Source organism: Rhagoletis pomonella, unplaced genomic scaffold, assembly GCF_013731165.1.
Source record: "Rhagoletis pomonella isolate Grant_MI unplaced genomic scaffold, Rhpom_1.0 Rhpom_scaffold_00004, whole genome shotgun sequence".
NCBI lineage: Eukaryota > Metazoa > Arthropoda > Insecta > Diptera > Tephritidae > Rhagoletis > Rhagoletis pomonella.
In genome coordinates this window covers 8,066,127-8,085,611 of record NW_023458558.1, presented here as the reverse complement: position 1 = coordinate 8,085,611, position 19,485 = coordinate 8,066,127, and the positions used below count along the sequence as shown (strand labels likewise).

The window sequence follows — 19,485 nt, the reverse complement described above, 5'->3', positions numbered from 1 at the left end:
AAGACAAGGATAAAGAGAGAACTAAAGGTAGTTAAAGAAAAATACAAGAATTAAGGAGGTTAAGAATAAGGATAAGATTATAATTACGAATACGACTAAGGCAAAGACAACTCAAAAGCCAGATATAAGGATTGAAGACCTCTTCCGTTTTGAATTGTTTCTATGAAGTTTCACTTCTTCCGCGCGTAGTCCACCAATATTTTTTAAATTCATTCAATCAATCTTGCTAAAATATAAAAATTTTCTGAGTCCATTCACTGCTGTAATGTTTTAAACTAAATTATTTATGTTAGTGTCAACTTTCACTTAAAATGTCTGGCAGACCATAAACTGCATAAACATTTTACATTAAAACTAAAAAGTGACGAAAAACAGAGGAAGCCATGCATACAGGGTTATCCAATAGATATGCAAGCAAAGCAGAATTTCGAGGTTTTGTTAATTTCTATGATCGAGTTAGTGTTCCCTTTTGATAAGAACCGTTATTATATGCATATGTAAGTATATATTCATACTCATTAAGATAGAAGACGATAGCTAAAATATTTTAAAATTCAGCGAGCTTTGTTTTACTGCCTCATTTACATGAAAATTTTAAAACAAGCATCTCTACATCAGCCCTATATCACTACAGTCGTCTGAAAAATATACGGAACATTAACATATCATTACCGAAAGGTGAAAAGGTGACAAGTCCATTTTTTGAAATTGTTCAGGAGAGACGAAAATACAGTGAACTCGGGTGGCATGAACATGAACAGTCTAAAAACTCATATTCAATATTTTTTTACTTTGTAAGACTGCAATGAATGAAATGCATAAAAAATTTAATAAAAAGCTATTTACCTATATGGAATAATGTGATCTTGATAATATGAACAATTTGAATTTTGTGAACAGCCTGCGCAAAAATTACGGCCTCGTTACCCCCAGTGCACTGTAGATGTAGTTTTGCATTAGCTGTCATTCTGCATTAAAAAATAACTTTAAAAACAAAATGTGAACTTGCCTCTTTTTCACCTTTAGGTAGCGATATGTGTAACAACGATTTGCATCACCCTATATAACTACAAATATTCATTCAGTATGTATGTATGTATGTTTGGCAGCACTTGCTGCTACTTTTGTCGTTGACTCATATTTAGGTCAGCAGCATCGATTTATTTCAGCAACAACAACCTCGCAATAAAAGCATGAAAGGCACAAATGCCAGAAATGGTACTAACAACACCAACAACGCAACAACTATGGTTAGATGAAAATGCAACAGCAGCAGTGCATACAAAATTTCAATACTGTAAGTACTTACCAACAAACTAAACAAACAACTAAACGTCATCGAGTGCTGCTGCAGCAGCAAGGTGCTGTTTGCAATGCAAATCGATTTCAACGAAAAAAATAAAAATAAAAAAAAGAAATTAAACTTTTTAAAGCGCTTTAAATTTGAAATTTTTAAACCATGAAGCTTACAGCTTACTTTTTATTTGAGAGCATGGAAAATGTTTCGATTTTCGTTAAGTTGCTTTTAGTTCGGCCAAAGAACTTTTTACAGCAGCTAGCTTAGGGCATTGTACAATAATAACATTCGGCGCTGACACAAGCAGCAGTAAAATAATAATAAAAGTAAATATGCTTATAAACAACAACAAAGCGCTGAGGTCACACACACCGCAAGCATAAAAGCAAACCCGAAATCAACGTCATTGACTTTAGTGTAAATTGGCGAGGATTTGTGCGGGCGTGCAACCGCTATCATCTCGCAAGTATGTAAGTATATCCAAACAAATTTCCAACAAATAAGCGATTCTCTGTAAGCTGTCAAACAAAACCCAGACAAACATAGCAAATAGAATGACAGCCAGCAAGTTATGGGCAAAAGGAATTCACGTTTGAATGGCTGCTGCATTGATTGGATTAGTAACGAGTGCAAGTGTTTGTGGTCTTTGTTCTCGTCCTTGCGTTTATTTATTGCCAACCAAAGAAGTGTCTGTCTGTCTGTCTGTGCGGCTGCCTTTATCAACGAGTCCAAACGAGACGTAATTTTTTATATGCAGAAGCGTAAGTGTACGTGACTGCCGAGTAATTTTATTGTTCAAAACATAAATATGTATGTGTATGTGTTGATAGGTATATGCACTTGTAGATACAGTTACTTATAGTAGTTAAATAAGTGCATTGACTTGCAAGCAGCAGGCACCGAGTGAAGGAGATAAACGGCTACCGAGCGACGATTTTTGGAAAATAACGAAATCTCTAAGATAAGAAATCTAAAGCGATATTTGCTGACTTGTTTTTGCTTGTCGTGAGAAATTCGATATGATAAGAGATTAGAGAAAACCAAAAAAAAATGTATCCTAATGCTCTCTGAAAAGCTTTTGTTATAAGGTATGGGATATAAGTGTGTACAGATAGTAGAGAATAAAGACTCTAATTTCCCAACAATAGCTGCAAAGTAGATTACGATTGCAGCGATATGGATTTTAGAAAACAAAACATCATTATTTTATTCAGATTACATTTATTGGGATGAGATAAGTCTTTGCTTGGAGGAATCTCTTTTGTGATAAAAGACGTTCTCACTGATATGAATTAAAAACAAAGAGTATGTGTCGTTTTGTTATCTTCAAAGAATATCTTAACTAATACAGTGGCGTATACATTTGCAATAACTATAGGTTGTCTTTCTTCTCTTACAAAAAAAAAAAACAAAGAGTTGTGGAAAAAATGTTGTTAGTGAATACATATCCTGCCGAAATCCACAATAAAACCTAGATGTTTAACTTTCCTTCTAAAATTGTCAGCCCATTGCTAGATTCTCCAATTCAAAAAAAAAAAAATGCGAAACAAATGTTGTGAATCAAGGGATATTCTGTCGAAAGGCACAATAGAACGTGCGTTTCGTTAACTTTAGTCCAAAACCTGTCACGACCTTTACTTGGGGGTTTTCGCCTTAAACATCTCAATCAGCAATTAAGCAAACACGATTTTTCACACCTTGCTAATTATGATAAACTTATTATTATTTGGAAAAATTTCCTTAGTTATAACCTGTCTCAACCAAAATTCTTATCTTCATCTTTAGCTTTATCTTCACCTTTATCTTTATATTTTTATATCTTTACCTCTATCCATAGCTTTAGTTGTATTTTTGTCTTAAGCTATGTTTTTTTCGTCTTTATCCTTTCAACTTTTTTCTTTGTCTTCATCTTTATCCGTGTGTTTACCTTTGTCTTCATTTTCATTTTTATCTTCATTGCATTTTTCATCTTCGTCATTATCTTCATCTTCATTTTTATCTTTATCTTCATTTTTATTTTTATCTTCGTTTTTATCTTTATCTTTATTTTTATCTTTATCTTCATTTTTATCTTCCTCTTAATTTTTAATTTCATCTTCTCGTTAATGTCAATCTTAATCTTTGTCTTTATCTTTGTCTGTATTCTTATACTTATTATTATCTTTGTTTTGGGTTTATATCCTTTTTTTGCCTTTGTCTTTGTATCCACCCATCTAGTTATCTTTGATATGATGGTTTTTGCTTCTATTTCGATCACTCCAGTCCCAGTTCATTAATGTTACTAAAGGCTCCTTACGTATTGAGGTCTGGAATTAAATGCACCAGCTGTAACATCTAAACTTTAGGTTATGCTGGCTGGTCAGCAAAGGTCTATAGAGGTCGAAGGAAGGTCCTCGGTGTTACCAGATACTCGTACGTTAACGACCAACGAATCATTGTTCACAAACTAACGGAAGTGTTAGCTTTAATATGTAAAGATAAAATATTATATGATACTTTTGAGGCGGTCATCTTGGCTTTTTAGACATAAAATAAAAAAATTTGTGATTTTTGGGGATTTTCTTTGGAAATTACGCTGCTTTTCATATTTCTTCTCTCTGAAATTTTTCGACGAAGCTTTTCGGAATTAAAAAAAAAATGGATAAATGAATTCCTAAAAAACAAATAAAATAAGTTTATATTTAAATAAAATTAGTAAGTTTATGTAAATTTTGTACTTTGTTTTTGCAATAATCGAATAAATAATGAAATAATCGGTATTAATTTTTTCAAAAAAAAAATATATATATTAAACTGTAAAATCGTTCGTAATAGGACCAAAAATCGTTAGTAAAGTCTGGATAATTGAACAGTAAAAAAAGTCGATGCACAAATTAAATCTTAACTTTTGTTAATTTTTTTAAGGTTTAAAAAACGAACGATTTTCTTTCTATTTTTTAATTTGCCTGGCGCTCACATCGTCAACTCCAAGCAGTGCTAACAAAATCGAAATAGCAACTTTGCATTTCAAGCAACAGAAGATCACCTACTCAGAGCTCATAAAAATAAATCCAAGCTAATAACAAATTCTACTCCGAATTCCTCTAGATAAGATGGTTTTTTTTTTGTGTTGCTGGAAAATGCTTAGGATGTTTATTATTTGCATTTACCCAACGAGTAGTCCGTAGTTCCCCCGTCTGGCGAATGGAAAGCAAACAATTTATGCGCATTCCCCTTAAGATTTACGACTTTCAAGCGTATCTAAGCGAAATATTAACCTATTATAAACTCGCAGACCCACCACCCCGTTTGCGAAAGTAATCACAAGAATATGACTGGGGTTCGTATATGTGTGTACGTGTGCACGTAAAACAAATCTAATTGCCAAGTCAACAAAAACAAAAGAGCCAACAAGTCAGCAGCAAAACAGCGAATCAGCAAAAGCAGCAAAACGGCGAGACAACGGGAGTCGAGCATGTGATTATAGCAAATAATTTAATCAGCAAATCATCTTGAAAATTTGTAAAGATTAAATGGTTTCAGAAAATTTGTTCAAAACATGCCTCACAAACGCAGCCGCAGCAATAATTGGACCGCCAACAAAAACAACTACGCGAAAAATCAAACGATTGCAGCAGCGTTCGAGCGAGTTGGAAGCCGTGGTGAGGTGAGCAGGCAGGCTGGCACCCAAGCAGCAAAACGACGAGACGAACTAAGTGCTCTGCCTATGTACGTGCGCCGCTGCCTAGCAAGGTGGAGTCGACGACGCTCAGACCGCGCGGCAAGGCAATACTTATACATAACTTTCGTGCTCGACTCAATTATCAATCAACAGGCCCCAAATGAGCGCCAGACATCAACGAGCGAGTGCTTGTGCGGCGCAGTTGAGATTACTTAAATGTAGTACGGCCGCTTGAAAATTTGTTGAAAGCGATGTGCGCGTCATGCCCGAGATTTGATTAACCACAGGTCATTGCCGCCGCTGCGCTTGCCGGGCTTGTAAACAGCCGTTGCTGCGCCGTTAATTTCGTTGCTTTCGCCGCCAATAGCTGCGCCAGTGGCAGTGGAAACGGCAGCGGGGGCGGCGGCGTTGGTGGCTGCATCAGCACCTCTTAAGCACACAGGTCAACGGTCGGCCAGAGCAAACAGCATTTGGTCGGTTACTCGTGCAGCTAATGATGGATTTAACCACTTCGCAGCAAAGTGTGAATGTAAAAATGTCGAAGTGGAGGAGACACCAAATAAATGGCGTTCATTCTTATCTTCTTATGGCGGACAGATGTCGTATGTAGTAATGGTTTCGTAAACAAATTTTAGTGTTGACACAATTGCTGCCTTTTGAGGCTTAGGAAGTGCGAGAAGAAATTCGCGTATGTGCGTTGCGGAAGACTTCACTGCAAAAGATATACATACATACATATAGAGAGCAAAATTGGTTGATATGGGTCTTCTTTGTTCCAATTTATGCTTGGGGTTACATAACCGTTGTTGTTGGCAATACTGCTAGTTCGTTTATTTTATAGGCCCACTAACTGTACTCCAAATTTTTCGGGAAATTAACGGGGTATTTTTAGATATAGAAGTCTACGACAGTCAAAGATCTCTAACGAAAACTAAAACTTGTCACAGCTACTTGTTCGAAGTCTCAAACGTGAAAAAAATTATCAAGCCTTTATGTGACAGGACCTGGGACGAAGTATACAAGACTATCAAGGTCGTGCTTTGTTGGGACTCGGTCACATTCGGTTAGGTGGCTACAGTTGGTAATGTCAAGAAGACGAATATCAAGGCCGGTAGATGTTACCCTATACATTCTCAGAAAAAAAATTCAAAAAAGCGCGTTAAAAAACCTATAGCCCTGTCTGGATCGGTTTGTCCTTCAATGCTTATCGTCAAACTGAACCACCGGAAGGCCTTATAAACGTGCCGCTCCGACGGGGTTGGACCTGAGGGAGTTGGCTTTTGCGGGCAAGTGAAGAGATGCAAGTCTCCCCAGGCAGTTTTAACCCATACAGGCTTCTTATGAATGCCGTTTGTGGTCTGTCTGTACAGAATTGTTGTTGTTGTAACAGCATACAAATTCCAGGCCAGTGTAGGCGCCTTGATCTCGTCCTTCAGTTCGTAGTGATGCCTTTAGACGTGCCCTGGCGAGGGTTCTGTCGAGAGCAAGTGTCAGTTCGGGTGCCCACGTCTGTGGCACCCTACTGGGAGCTGACAGTGAGCATTTGAACCTCGCTATGGAAGTGATGTTCTGTCAGGTCTGTAGCTTCATGCAGTGCGTCCTGTTAGTTCCCGGCGACCACACGGGCGCTGCAGCGTTTAGAGCCGGCCGGACAATACCAACAATATTTCTCGGTCGTTACCACAAGTGCTGCCGGCTAACGGTTTGAGGACTTGTTGTGGCTGTGTACTTTATTGACAATTGCAGTTATATACGCCAAGAAATTAAACAGAAGCGGGGAGAGTACACCAACTTGTAAAACTCCCTTGTATGTATATGCAAATGGCTTCTTTATCTACCTCTTCAGGGCTGATAAGGCTGAATTTTGTGAGTCTTGACCATTTCCACGACAATCAGGGGGGCGCTGATTCTGGCAACATTCTAATGACATAGACAGTACCCTAAAAATGTATGTAATTTTTCTTTGCTATGAAGATCTGAAATATACAATATTTAAAAAAAAAAAATCCGCTTACCCAATTGGCTACATATTTATAAAATCAATTACCGAATATCATTGGTGATTTCAACGGTTAATGCATTATTTGAAATTATCCAACAACATGAAATTTCAGCAACAGAACAAGAAACCACCAAAATACGGTAAAATCTACAATACCCCTTTGGCCGGGATAAGTAGTCATTAAAATCGTTATTTCATTGCCTTTACGCGGGCAGTCAGTAATGGAAAAGGTCAGACACTCACTTATTTATACGAAATACTGCATACATGCGTACCTGGCTTCCAACGTACGTGGCGATGCAAGTGAATGAATGAAGAGAGCGAATCAAAAGATGCGTTGCTTCCAGCCAGCCAACTGGCCAGACATTCAACCAGCGTGCGGAGCAGAGAAGCAAGTAGAAGGAATGATTTCAGAATGAAATGAAAACAAACTGTCTGTAGGCATACGAAGGTGCAACAAAAAAGGAAATTGATGTTTATGAATAACAAAAAAGAAAGTAAAAAATATTTTCGAGAAAATTTAAGCGAAGTTCCATTTCATGTACGGCAACAGGCCTTGGTGCAGTTTGAGAAGGTATAAAAAAGGGAAACACAACACCAGCAGAGGCAGAAAGAACTTCACTTCGAAAATTGTAGACCCGCAGCAGCAGCTGCAACAGAGCACCGCAAACAACAAAAACATGCAATGAAATTCAAAAAAATGTATAAACATTACAACCAACAACACCGCACAGACAGCTAATTTTAACTTACCTTTTGGGGCACCGTTTGGATACTCATTTTATCGCCACTTTGACGTTCAGTTGCAGCTTGGATTGCCTAAGCAAGCATCCAAAGCAAAAATAAAATAAAAAATACATACATATGTATGTACATGTGTATCTTCACTGAAGTACAAAAATATACCAGCACATATGTACATACATATGTACATGCATACCTACACATTTGGCACCTTCGAGTTCTCATACAGAATCGCATTTTAGATTGAGTTGGATTGGATTGCAGCCGTGGTATAGCAGCGCATGCGTTAATTTCCACAGACGCAGCGCAATATAAAGCAAAATCACTTTGGATTTTGGGAGATTTGGGAGAGGTGTTAGCACTCTGATGGCGTCGGTAGATTTTACCGCTACCTTTATTCATGAAATGCAATCATATCGTTCTCGGAATAGCAAAAAAATGCCTAACAAAAAACTAACAACAATGCTATAATAAAAACCTAAAGCTGAACAACCGCGAGCCAACGTGAGGCAGCAGTGATAGAAGGACGATCGATTTTCGTCCCGTTTTATTTTACTGAGTCAGCGCTTGCTGTGATTATCTTGTATTTTGTGCTTCCAAAAACGATCAGCCCAACTCTGAATACTTCCAGGGAGTTTGTTCCCCGGGAATTTGTTGCTCCCTAGAAAGAAATCTTCCAATAATTAACTCCCAGGGAGTAGCATTTTCCCCGAAAATTTGGGAGGAGAAAACTCGAACTTCTCAGAGCTGTTTGACACTTTTTTACAGCTCAATTCCGCCATTTAAGAATAGGAAAAGAGAGAAAGCTCCCAGGTAGTTTCTGTTCAGAATCGGCCTGGATATGTTTGTTGTAAGTGAAACAAGGCAAGCCACAGTGGAAAGAGCCGGGGCAGGTTAGCTGAGCCTGACAACAACGTTGGCGGACAAGCTGACCCGAGCGGGGCTAGTATCCGCTAAAACAAAAATAATAACAGCCACAATTATGTTATTGTGAGCCAAAGTCTGCCAACTGCACTACTGGGTTGTTATTGTTATACCGGGTCCCTAGTTAAGAAAATATAGTCGAATCGAACTTGGATTCTTAGATGACAATGATTAATAGACTAGCTAAAATACGCAGGACTTAGTACTTAGAGCCTCTGCTACAATAACTAGCACACTTTAGCATGTGATTACATATTCCACTCTCATGACATCCGAAGAGCTGTGGATATACATACATAATTCAATGATTGGCCTGATTGGGGCTAAGATTGGATGAGTTAGTCGGAAATGTTTAGTACTTAATTCAAATCCACCAATATGGGGACAGAGTTCTGATATAACAACAAAAAAGCAATTAAGTGCTAATAATGATTAAAAAAAAGTAATAGGTAAGTATGTAATTAACATCTTTACACATTTATGAGCATACATATCTACATACATACATATGTTCGTATGTATACAAAATCACGACTCAATAACGTCTCTTATAAATGCATTTTAACTTGTACGAGTATGTAGGTACATACATATGTTTGATCATAATTTGCGCAAATAATACTTATGGCAAAGACGCAGTTTCACGAATAGCGCATAGACCCCAGTTGCTGACACAATCGTACAATGGCACGACTGGTGACCAGAATCATACACGCGAATTACTTTATTGCACATCGCACTCTACATCAAAGCTAAAGCTGATAAGATACATCAGGTTGTTTAATTTTATATTCACGCTGAATGGCAATTCAATTTTGTTGCGCTTAATGACGTACGAGACGAAATTCAATATGATTTATTACCTTAAAGCGTAATTCGATAAAAATCATGGATGTGGGAATTGTACTAAGGTTCATGGCATCATAGATACACAAAGAATGTTAATAAATATAGTATGTATGTGCATCTATAATTTTGTACTTACTTGCATATATGTAGGTACTTACACCTGCTTTCAACTAATCAGCACCGAAATTCAAAATGATACCGTCGCCCGTATGCCAGAAACATGAATGTGTAAAAATTAAAATATTTTCAAATTTTTTTTTTGTACAAGAAATTTTAATTGTAAAGTATGTGCTTTCCGCGTACACATGGTACTTATTCTGGATTTTGGTATAACATAGAACACCCAAAGGTTAATCAAGTCAGCCCAGTAACTCAAAACCAGAGTGTCCAGATTGTTAAAAAAAAACGCTATTTCTGAAAAAAAAATCGCCAATTTTGTTTAATAAGATTGATGAAATCGATGTAACAAATCTTTTATTTAAAAATAAGATCTTGTTAAATAAAATCCTATAATAAAGCGAGATCAGCTAGTTCCATAATTTCTTCAAAATCACCTGTCTGTGACTGTGTCTGAATTATTTACATTTCTGTTGCTGTCATATATTGAGCTATTCAACCTTGATAACATACTGTTTGATATTGGAAACGTTTTGCAGCATAAACTATTAGCCTTCATATAACACTTTATTCGAACTCTTTAACTATAATAATTTTTAATTTTTGTTGAATTAATTCTGTAACATTATCGTGGAAAACTAAGTTTTGTATATTTTTGTAATTAGAAAAAATTTATTTGAAGGAGAAAAATCGCCAATAACGATTTCCTAAATTTTTACGCGCAAATATCCAAAAAAAAATCGCCAAATTGGCGCGAAATCGCCAAATCTGACCGCTCTGCTCAAAACTGATAAATTTTCACATTCATGCTTCTGGCATGAGGGTGACGATATTGTTTGCAACTTATGTTTAGTTGTTTATTTTCAATAATTTTCATTTAAACTATAATTCAATATATAACAGAAAACGCATAAATAGAAGTTTCAAAGCTTGCACAAATTAAAAGAAAAATATCAAACTTCAAAAAATTGTCATCAAAATTTCTAAATAGTTAATCATAACATTGCAAGTTTAAAGTCGCTAAAAATTGCCGTTGACTTTTTAGATTTTTTTTTGTGAGGGTGTTGCAGGTTATTATTTTTTTTTTGTCATATAAAAATAGATTTTGATCATGCTTTGTATGGGAGAAAAAGCGCAACACCCTCCACAAAATAATTCTAAAAAATCAACGGTTATTTTTAGCGATTTGAATCTTGCACTTTATTGGAATAAAATTGAATGGGCTACAAAATTGCATACCTGAAAATTGTCTAAATGTTCTGATTAAAAATTTAGAAATTTTTATAAAAATCTTTTGAAGTTTGATTTTTTTTAATTTGTGTAAGCTTTGAAACAGTTATTTATGTAGTTTCTGTCATACATAGATTGAATATTTTAAATTAAAATTATTAAAAATAAACAAATAATCATAAGTTGAAAACAATGATAACATTTTTGATTTCCGTGCACTTAGTTGAACTCAGGTGTATGTATGTATGTATTACATACATGTGTCAATTTTTTTAGCACTTACATATATACATATGTACATAGCTACGTCCGTGGAGTGTGACAAATTGTGTTAATTTGATTGGTTACCTACTGCGCTTTATTACTGCCACTTTAGCTATTGTCACAACAAATATTATTCAAATAATACTCGGTTATGCAAATATTTGTACATAACTTAGTAGGAATCAGAATTTATCATTATAATAAAACTTACCGTTTCACCATTTTGTTGGTCACTCCAGAATTATTTTCCTGTAGAGATCCAATATCTTCGGATTTATTATAATCCAGCTTTGAAAAGATTTTTATGCGCCGGAAATTAATTTTGAATTATTTTTCTTTAATGCACGTAATTGCTCCAATAAGTTGTTTTTGTGCAAGCAGTGAACGGACGGGAATATGCAAAGAATCCTATAAATTTAAATAACCGAAATGAAAATCCATGAATGAGAAAGTTAAATTCATGAAAGGGAAACAAAAGCTAAATTTCAAAAGGAAAATTGCAGCTGCAATATTTAAAATACGAATATTTATTTTTTCATTATTTCGACAGCATAACGCGTGTTTCAGGTGGTAAGTAATCGATGTGGGAAGAGTTCTTGGCGGAATGGCATGAGTTGGTTGGTGGTGGCAGAAAAACTTGTTTTTTTTTTTAATTCCTCTTTCTAAGGAGAGGCATCGAAAACCATCAAACTGCATACTTATGTATGTATACATACATATGAATGTAGAACAGAGATGTTGCGAATATTTGCATTCGCAATCGTTTGCGAATGATTCGCATCATTTCACACATTCGCATTCGCATCAAATGATACGAATATTTTTCGAAAACGAATGTCTACATGGGCAGAGCGTGCAGTTAACGAGCACTAAGCACACAATCGTATATATTAAGGGCCGATAATGATGTTCAACCGGCAAGTAGTGATAACCAGACATTGAACAACCGGCCCTAAAGACTGCTCCAATTTAACATTTGGACGCCCTCAAATGTGTGCGGATTTTTTGCTAAAGTTGCACATTATCCTCTTTTTCTGAGAACCTGTAAAATATTTCAGTGCTATACATAATTTACGTAGTTGTATTAATATATACATAATATACTATCCATAAGGGTATACTAATTTTTGTCCGTTTACATGGCATATGCGGTTTAACCGCACCTGGCTCAATTACGGTCTGGATACTGTAGCCGCCTCAACAGCGACCTGTCCAGACTCGACCCCAATATCCCCAATAAGTGCCCGGCATGTGGAGAATCCCCCCACGACACCAACCACCTCCTTACATGCCAGCTCAATCCGACTCAGCTAACACCCCTCGCACTCTGGTCCGAACCCATTGAAACAGCTCGTTTCCTGGGCCTCGCGTTAGTTGAGCTTGAGGGAAAGGATTGAACGTTGACCCGAAAAAGACGGGGCTTAGTAGTGCCGCTACAACAACAACAACATATCCCTTTTTAACTTTGACTACTAGATTTCCATGCACATAACACAGTGTCGGTAACGTCGATAATGCTGTTTAACCGGGGACTAGTGTCAACCAGGCTTTGGGCAACCGGCCCTAAAACACTGTGAGTGTCTGTTTACATACACGCGCCACGGTGACTTTTACCACGGTAAAAATTACGCCGAAAAAGTTCTGTCCCACTTCTCCGGCAACACAGAAAGGAGAATTCTGAGTAGGTAGGGTTATAATTCCTAAGAGCGGCCGAAGGCCACTTACGCATAAAGAAGTTCTGCCCCACTTCTCCGGCAGCACATAATACAGGTAATTTTACCGTGAATCTATGGTAATTTTTACCGTGGCTCTTCGGTAAAATTTACCGTGGCGCGTGTGTGTAGACACTGCCTATAGGTTAAGCACTAGTTCTATGTTCTAATAATTTATAAAACGATGACCTAAGTTAATTATAGGTCTTTTAGGGCCGGTTACTCAATGTCTGGTTAACACTAATCTCCGGTGAAACATAGTTATGGACGCTACCGACTCCCTGTTGTATGCATGGAGTCGAAGACGTCGATAGCGATGTTTAACCGCAGATTAGTGTTAACCAGACATTGAGTAACCGGCCCTTAATGTTACTCCTAACATTTGCATTCGCCTTCGCATTCCGAAAATTAAACATCCCTAATGTAGAATATATAATATGAAAGCTTACTTTTGGGGTATTTAAAATGTTTAAGCTTACATCTGCGCCAAGTGCAACGATTTGAATAAACAAAATTAATTAAGCACCAATTCCTAGCCGAAGTATGCAGGGCTCACCAGTACCGCTAGAACAAATCCATTTTGGAGATTCAGAAAAAAACCTCAAAAAATAACCTGTCTTTGTTTGGATATACGTTTTAAATTTTATCATTTGCTTGCCGATCAGGGTGTACCCACACCAAATCAGTCAAAGCGTATTAACACCATCAACATATTTCCTATTCCTCTCTTCTAATCAACCACCACACCTTTCCCAATGCCAGAAATTGCGGGAGACAATCCCCGTAGCAGACGGAAGTGTTCCAATGTTCTTCTCCTTCTTTGGTTGTTCTTCCATACATCCCCCACTCTGAAAAAATATTTATGTATGTATTGCCTTTATACAATTTTCTGCTGCTTTATTTGATTGCATTGCATTGCGTTGTTCTCTATATTTTTCGCTGTGCCTTCTCCACTGCTACGCCTTTAATTTTCCTTGACTTTTAAATTTAATTAGCACTTTCAAGCTTACATCGATTTCTAACCGTTTATATTCTTGTTTGGGGCAATATAAATTTAATAAATCAGAAATTAATTCAAATTCTGTGTAATTCGTTTTTATTAAACTGCAAACACCACCGGAGAATAGTTATTAAATTACAGCAAACCTTTTATTTCGGTTCGCAGCGTTGTAAACGAAGAAAAACTCACACAAGATTGCAATGAGAATGCAAATGCACTTTTTTCTTTTCTCACAGCTTCTACTTTGTTGCTTCACACTTTTTATATCTTTGCTCGGCTTCTTTTTTATTTTCACTCCATTTCCAAGTTGGTTTGCAATGCGTTTCTGCACCTTGAAATCTTTGTACATAAATTTTTCTTTATTATATTATTATTTTGGAAAAGCGCAGCTAATACCAAAACACGTTAACTCAACTCCGTAGGAAATTAATGACTGAATTTCAAACTTCACCACAGATCTTTTTTGTTGTCAAATTGGCGTTTTCACCATACGCTTTTTGACATTTCGTACGATGACAGTTGACAGTGTTCATGGCAATGAAAATAAGAGACAAAATCCCCTCGTTATCCGCCAGATGGCGCATAAATGTATTACCCGATTCGCAATGGGGGCAAAAAATCAAAATCGGAAAAAACTTATTGCCGGCATAGCAGGGCAACCAGCGGCTGGTAGTGCAGTGTATGGTGGGGTAGGCAGTGCAGTTTGTATATCGGCGGCGGCTTAAAACGGGCCTTGACGCAAAATATTACAAATTTACATGACGAAATAAAAAAATCATAGACAGTGGGTATAAATATTAGCTTTGTTTCTTAACAGATATGTAATTATACCAAATACAGAGCCGTAGCAAAGTCCTTAAAGGCTCTGTTATGCATACTTGGCATTGCTTGAGAGTTGTCACGTAAGGAATCTGTTAAATGAGCTTCGCGTGTAAGCTGTTACCCAACGCACAGCATTACATATGAACCGCTTACACGCGAATGTCTCTTTAGCTCAGTTATGCATACTTGCACTGCTTTACTAAATTTACGTAAAATTCAAAATCCAACCGAATTCTACGTGTTAAGTGCTTTGCGTTGGGTAACCGCTTACACGCAAAGCCCATTTAACAGATTCTTAGGGCCGTTTGCTCAAAGCCCCGGTTGACACTAATCATCGGTTAACATAGTTATCGACGTCTTCGACTCCATGCATACAACGTGGATAGCTATGTTTAACCGGAGATTAGTGTTAACCAGACATTGAGTAACCGGCCCTAAATATGCATAACTGGGCTCTTAATAGATTCCTTATGTGACAACTCTCAAGCAATGCCAAGTATGCATAACAGAGGCTTAAGTCGCTCGCCGGTAGCACTAGGTCAAAAGGCGTTGTTGGCAACATTCTGGGCAATTGGGCGGCCTGTTCTGTTGGTCGACGGGTACTTATTGGATTCAGTGCAGCACAGAGACGAAAGCCGAAAACCTTACGGTACTTGCTGTGCGAATGTCACGCACTTTGCAAAGGAAGATGAAAGCTCAAAATTCTTCGTAGGTTTAACCACCAATGCCGAAGTAGGAATATGGCATCTTTTCAGTTTCGCATACTCCGCACTCGCACGGTGATTTCAGAATGAGCCCAAAATTGCCCAAAAAGTGCCTAGATGTGCTAGATGGGTCACTGATAGCCACTTCAATCTAACCTAACCTACGAAATAAATCAGAAAGCATCTATCGGCGATACTGTGGGAAAAGCGGAAGCCGTCAATAAATTAGCTGATTGAGCAGTATTTACTTAAGGCCCGGCAACTACTTAGGGCCGTTTGCACCATGTCTAGTTAATTCAAAAGGCTCTGTTATGCATACTTGGCATTGCGTGCACTGCTATACCATTTTTACGTAGAAATCAAAAACCAACAGACTTTTACGTATGTAATGCTGTGCGTTGGGTAACCGCTTACACGCGAAGCTCATTTAACAGATTCCTTATGTGACAACGCTCAAGCAATGCCAAGTATGCATAACGGAGCCTTAAAGGCTCTGTTATGCATACTTGGCATTGCATGCACTGCTATACCATTTTTACGTAGAAATCAAAAACCAACAGACTTCTACGTATGTAGTGCTGTGCGTTCGATAACCGATTACATGCGAGGCTCATTTAACAGATTTCTTATGTGACAGCTCTCAATCCATGCCAAGATGCATAACGGAGTCTTTAACTCCCAATTAAACATCTTTATCGACGTTATCGACACCCATCATATAACATGTGATCGATAAAGCAGTTAACGTGCTTAACTGAAGGATGTACCTCCAGTTAGCGTTAACTAGACATGGTGCAAACGGCCCTTATTGACACAGTTTCGCAGTTTATCCAATCACGGAAAAGACCTCAGACAAACGAATCAATGCTCACCACTTTTTCTTCGAATTTTACGTTGCTTTTCATAGCTTCTGCTACGTTGACTTTCAAGTAATTCCTGGCGATAGTTGATACATTGGACAGGGCAGGCAATTGAAATGCATGTCGATAAACCAAAATGATGGCCAAAGCGTTTAACATATTTGTCTTTTTATAAAGCGCGAAGGCGTAGACAATGACGTACAAAGAAAAGAAACTTTGGGTTTCTTTCGAGACAAAAATTCTGTACAAGATCTATATGGCCCTGTTTGCGTGGGCGACGTGTACCGAAGAATATGGAATGGCGTACTATTCGATAATGAAATAGACAATATGCACTGTGACCTAACAGATCTATTGTGCCCTCAACTGTTCACCACACTTCGTACAATCCTTAAGTCCCCAAATAGTTTGGAAGAACTATTGAACTGGAAGCGTAGGAGCTCATAGCTATGTAGACTTTTCTCATGTCTCCTTGAAACGGCCTTACACTCAAAGAAAAGGTGCAATTGTGTCGCTTTGCCTTAGTCGCAAAAGCGACAGATTTCATAAATTGCAGATAGAGGGTATTGAATTTAAGCCATCGATATGATAATCCTGAGCTTCTGATAGCTCCAAATAACCTCTAAGTTTAGCGGAGGCCTGCGGTGCAGTGCCAATGTCTATCTTCCATTCCTGCTATCTATTTCGTGGGCTCTTTCCCGATCTATTTAAACCTACTGCAAGGATTGGCTGAATCCCTGTGGGAGTTGAAGCTACATTATCTCTGGCTAAGTTATCTGCTACATCGTTTCCCTTCATCCCCTTGTAATCTAAAACTCAAATGCTGGAGAGAATTGACCTCAAAAGGTTAAGAGAGCTCTAAGTGCTGCCAGACTGTGGCTAAAGAATATCATGCTCTCATTGTGGTAATGAGCTACACCTTCTCATGTGGATTTCTACATGCACATTGATAGCTCAATCCTGGCGTCAAAGATGAGTACTTATTATAATGCCTCCTGGAGTTCCATGTTTCATATCCTACTTGGGAAAAGTTAAACATTTAGAGAAAGTGAAGAAACTCACCGTATTTTGATGTTTTTCTAGATCAAATAATTTACATCTTAGACTTTTTCAAGGAGAGTTTTCATAAGCAATGACATACAGTTCTTGTATAGCTACTAAGGCATCTGGTACCGGGATTCGGTATCTATGTTGTAATATATATAACATATATATGAGGCACTCTTTTTCATATCGGACACCAAATTTGGTGTCACAATTTCGATTGGCTTCACATTTTTTTGTTTTTTCTTCAGATATGTGGTTTGTCAAATTTTGGATTTTTTGTGATTCTGACTAAATAATCATGTACTTCTTCAAATTGTTATATCTCGGGTTCTGTTCATCGTAGAGACTTAATTCTTGACTCTGACAAAATAAACCACCTCGTCATAAAAAAAAAAAAAAATATTTTAAAAATAGTTCTTGAAAAACTCCAATTTTTTTGGAACTTGTTTTTTATAGAGAATTAAACATGCATGCATGCCTCAATAGGTACCTTTATTCAAAACGAACAACAAGAATTGGGACAATAATATTCCAAAATGCTAAAAATAAAGAAAAGCGAAACTAATGATTTAATAACTATTGTTGTTTTTTTTTTCTTTTAAGGGGATAATTTTTTTGTTTATTTATCAAATCCTCAAACGTGCGAGGTGCACACGCCAAGAATATGTTTGAAGAAAATTAGATTAGACTGTTTATTGAAAATTAAGAATGACAATCGCTAAGAACATAAAAAGAAAAGCAGAGTAATAAGGCAATGAGAGGGTCATTAGAAATGTTGAAAGACCAGCGAGTGCAAAGGTGGGGGGAAAGCCGAAGCCGAAATGAGAGCATTACCACATTTTTGGCGTGTCAAAGATGCCGGAGCAGCATTCGCCTTCAAAACGCAGCATAGCAAAACAAAGATGAGCCATTTTCCGATTCAATTTCAGTTTCATTTTCAATAAGTTAAAAAGTTAAATGTAAAATAGTTGGTGAATGAGGAAACATTATTATTTTTTTTTTTTGATTATTTTTATCTCCCACTGAGTGTCTGTCTATAATTTAGCAAAATCTCGGAGCAAATTGGAAATGCTTGCACAGGCGGCACCCATATGCCATATCGATAGAGAGATCTCTCTACGCGCACATACATACATACATACGTACACAAGTTCTTCGCAAAGGTACGCGGAAAAGCGCCACTGTCGTGTAGCAGCACTTCGGCTATTAGCCTCAAATGAGAGCTTTTCTATAGACACATTTTTCCGTTACAATTTCAGAGTGTGTGGAAACGTTCGTTTTGAACTGCAAAAATCAGAAAAGTTTTGGGCGACGGTGAGAACACACGACGATCTGCTATAGTACGGCATGAATCGGTTGGCGATCGGTTGGTTTTGAAACGTTAAAGCGAGCCCATCTATACCCTAAACGGTGGGTATGTAGCGGTGTGTTTGAATGGATATTGACTACAGTGGGCAGTGAGTGATAGGCGAGATGGTGTGGTTTCAAAAAAAATAAAACATAAAATAAAAAAAAAAATAAAGAAATGTATGATAAAACTGAAAGAGTGAAATTAAAAGGTAAAAAAGTGAAGCAGTGAAAATTTACTTAGCAGTAAAAAGCGTTTACACAACACTTTTGCGCTGCAATCGCACGAAAATGGGCAATGAATTCAGTTTGAAAAAAAATTATTTTTAAAACAGATCACTTTAAAAAAAACTTGGCAGTAAGTTAAGCAAAACATCAGCTAGATATAGTTCACAACTGGAAAATCGTGTAGTACTATGTGGTGAAAAAGTCGGGGTTGTACATATGTAGGTACATATATATCTATTCATGTATTTAAGTATACCTACAAATAGATATATATATATATATATATATATGTGTGTGTGTGTGTGTTTGTGCGCTGAAAGTGCACACAGTTTTGAAATTATTCAGCTATTTCAGTTGCTGCTTTGTGTGCTTTTTTGTTTTAATTTTCGTTTTTTTTTCGTATTAAATGGAGAGAATTTATGGTTTGTTCTAAAAGTGGAAACAAAAAGTGTGTGCTTGTTCATAAGTATGTACATATGTACCTACATACTTACTTACTTACAAAATTATATACATACATATGAAATGTACGCGTGATCTTGTGTGTACGCGATTGTGGCAAGCAGTTGAAAAACGTTTTTTAAATAAATTGGCAAATAAGCGAATCAAGAATCAAGCAATTTGTGAAAAATAGTGAAAGTAGCGGCGAAGGAGAATTACCTCATAGTTAAGTGAAA

At 37.1% G+C, this 19,485-nt stretch overlaps 1 protein-coding gene across 4 annotated transcripts in view; it reads right to left on the bottom strand.

Moving 5' to 3' along the window:
* Positions 1-14,220, bottom strand: part of LOC118736921 (protein pellino) — a 98,193-nt gene extending 83,973 nt beyond the window's left edge. The window contains exons 1-2 of one of the 4 annotated variants that reach the window (XM_036467063.1): positions 13,947-14,220; positions 11,300-11,496 (exon numbers count right to left, since the gene is read on the bottom strand). In XM_036467063.1, the coding sequence (XP_036322956.1) occupies positions 11,300-11,310 (11 nt within the window). In that variant the 5' untranslated portion in view covers positions 11,311-11,496; positions 13,947-14,220. Of the gene's footprint in view, positions 1-11,299; positions 11,497-13,683; positions 13,805-13,946 lie in introns of those variants that run through there. The other 3 variants (XM_036467062.1, XM_036467066.1, XM_036467064.1) reach the window with 3 other exon arrangements.
* Between the last annotated feature and the right edge of the window lie 5,265 nt (positions 14,221-19,485).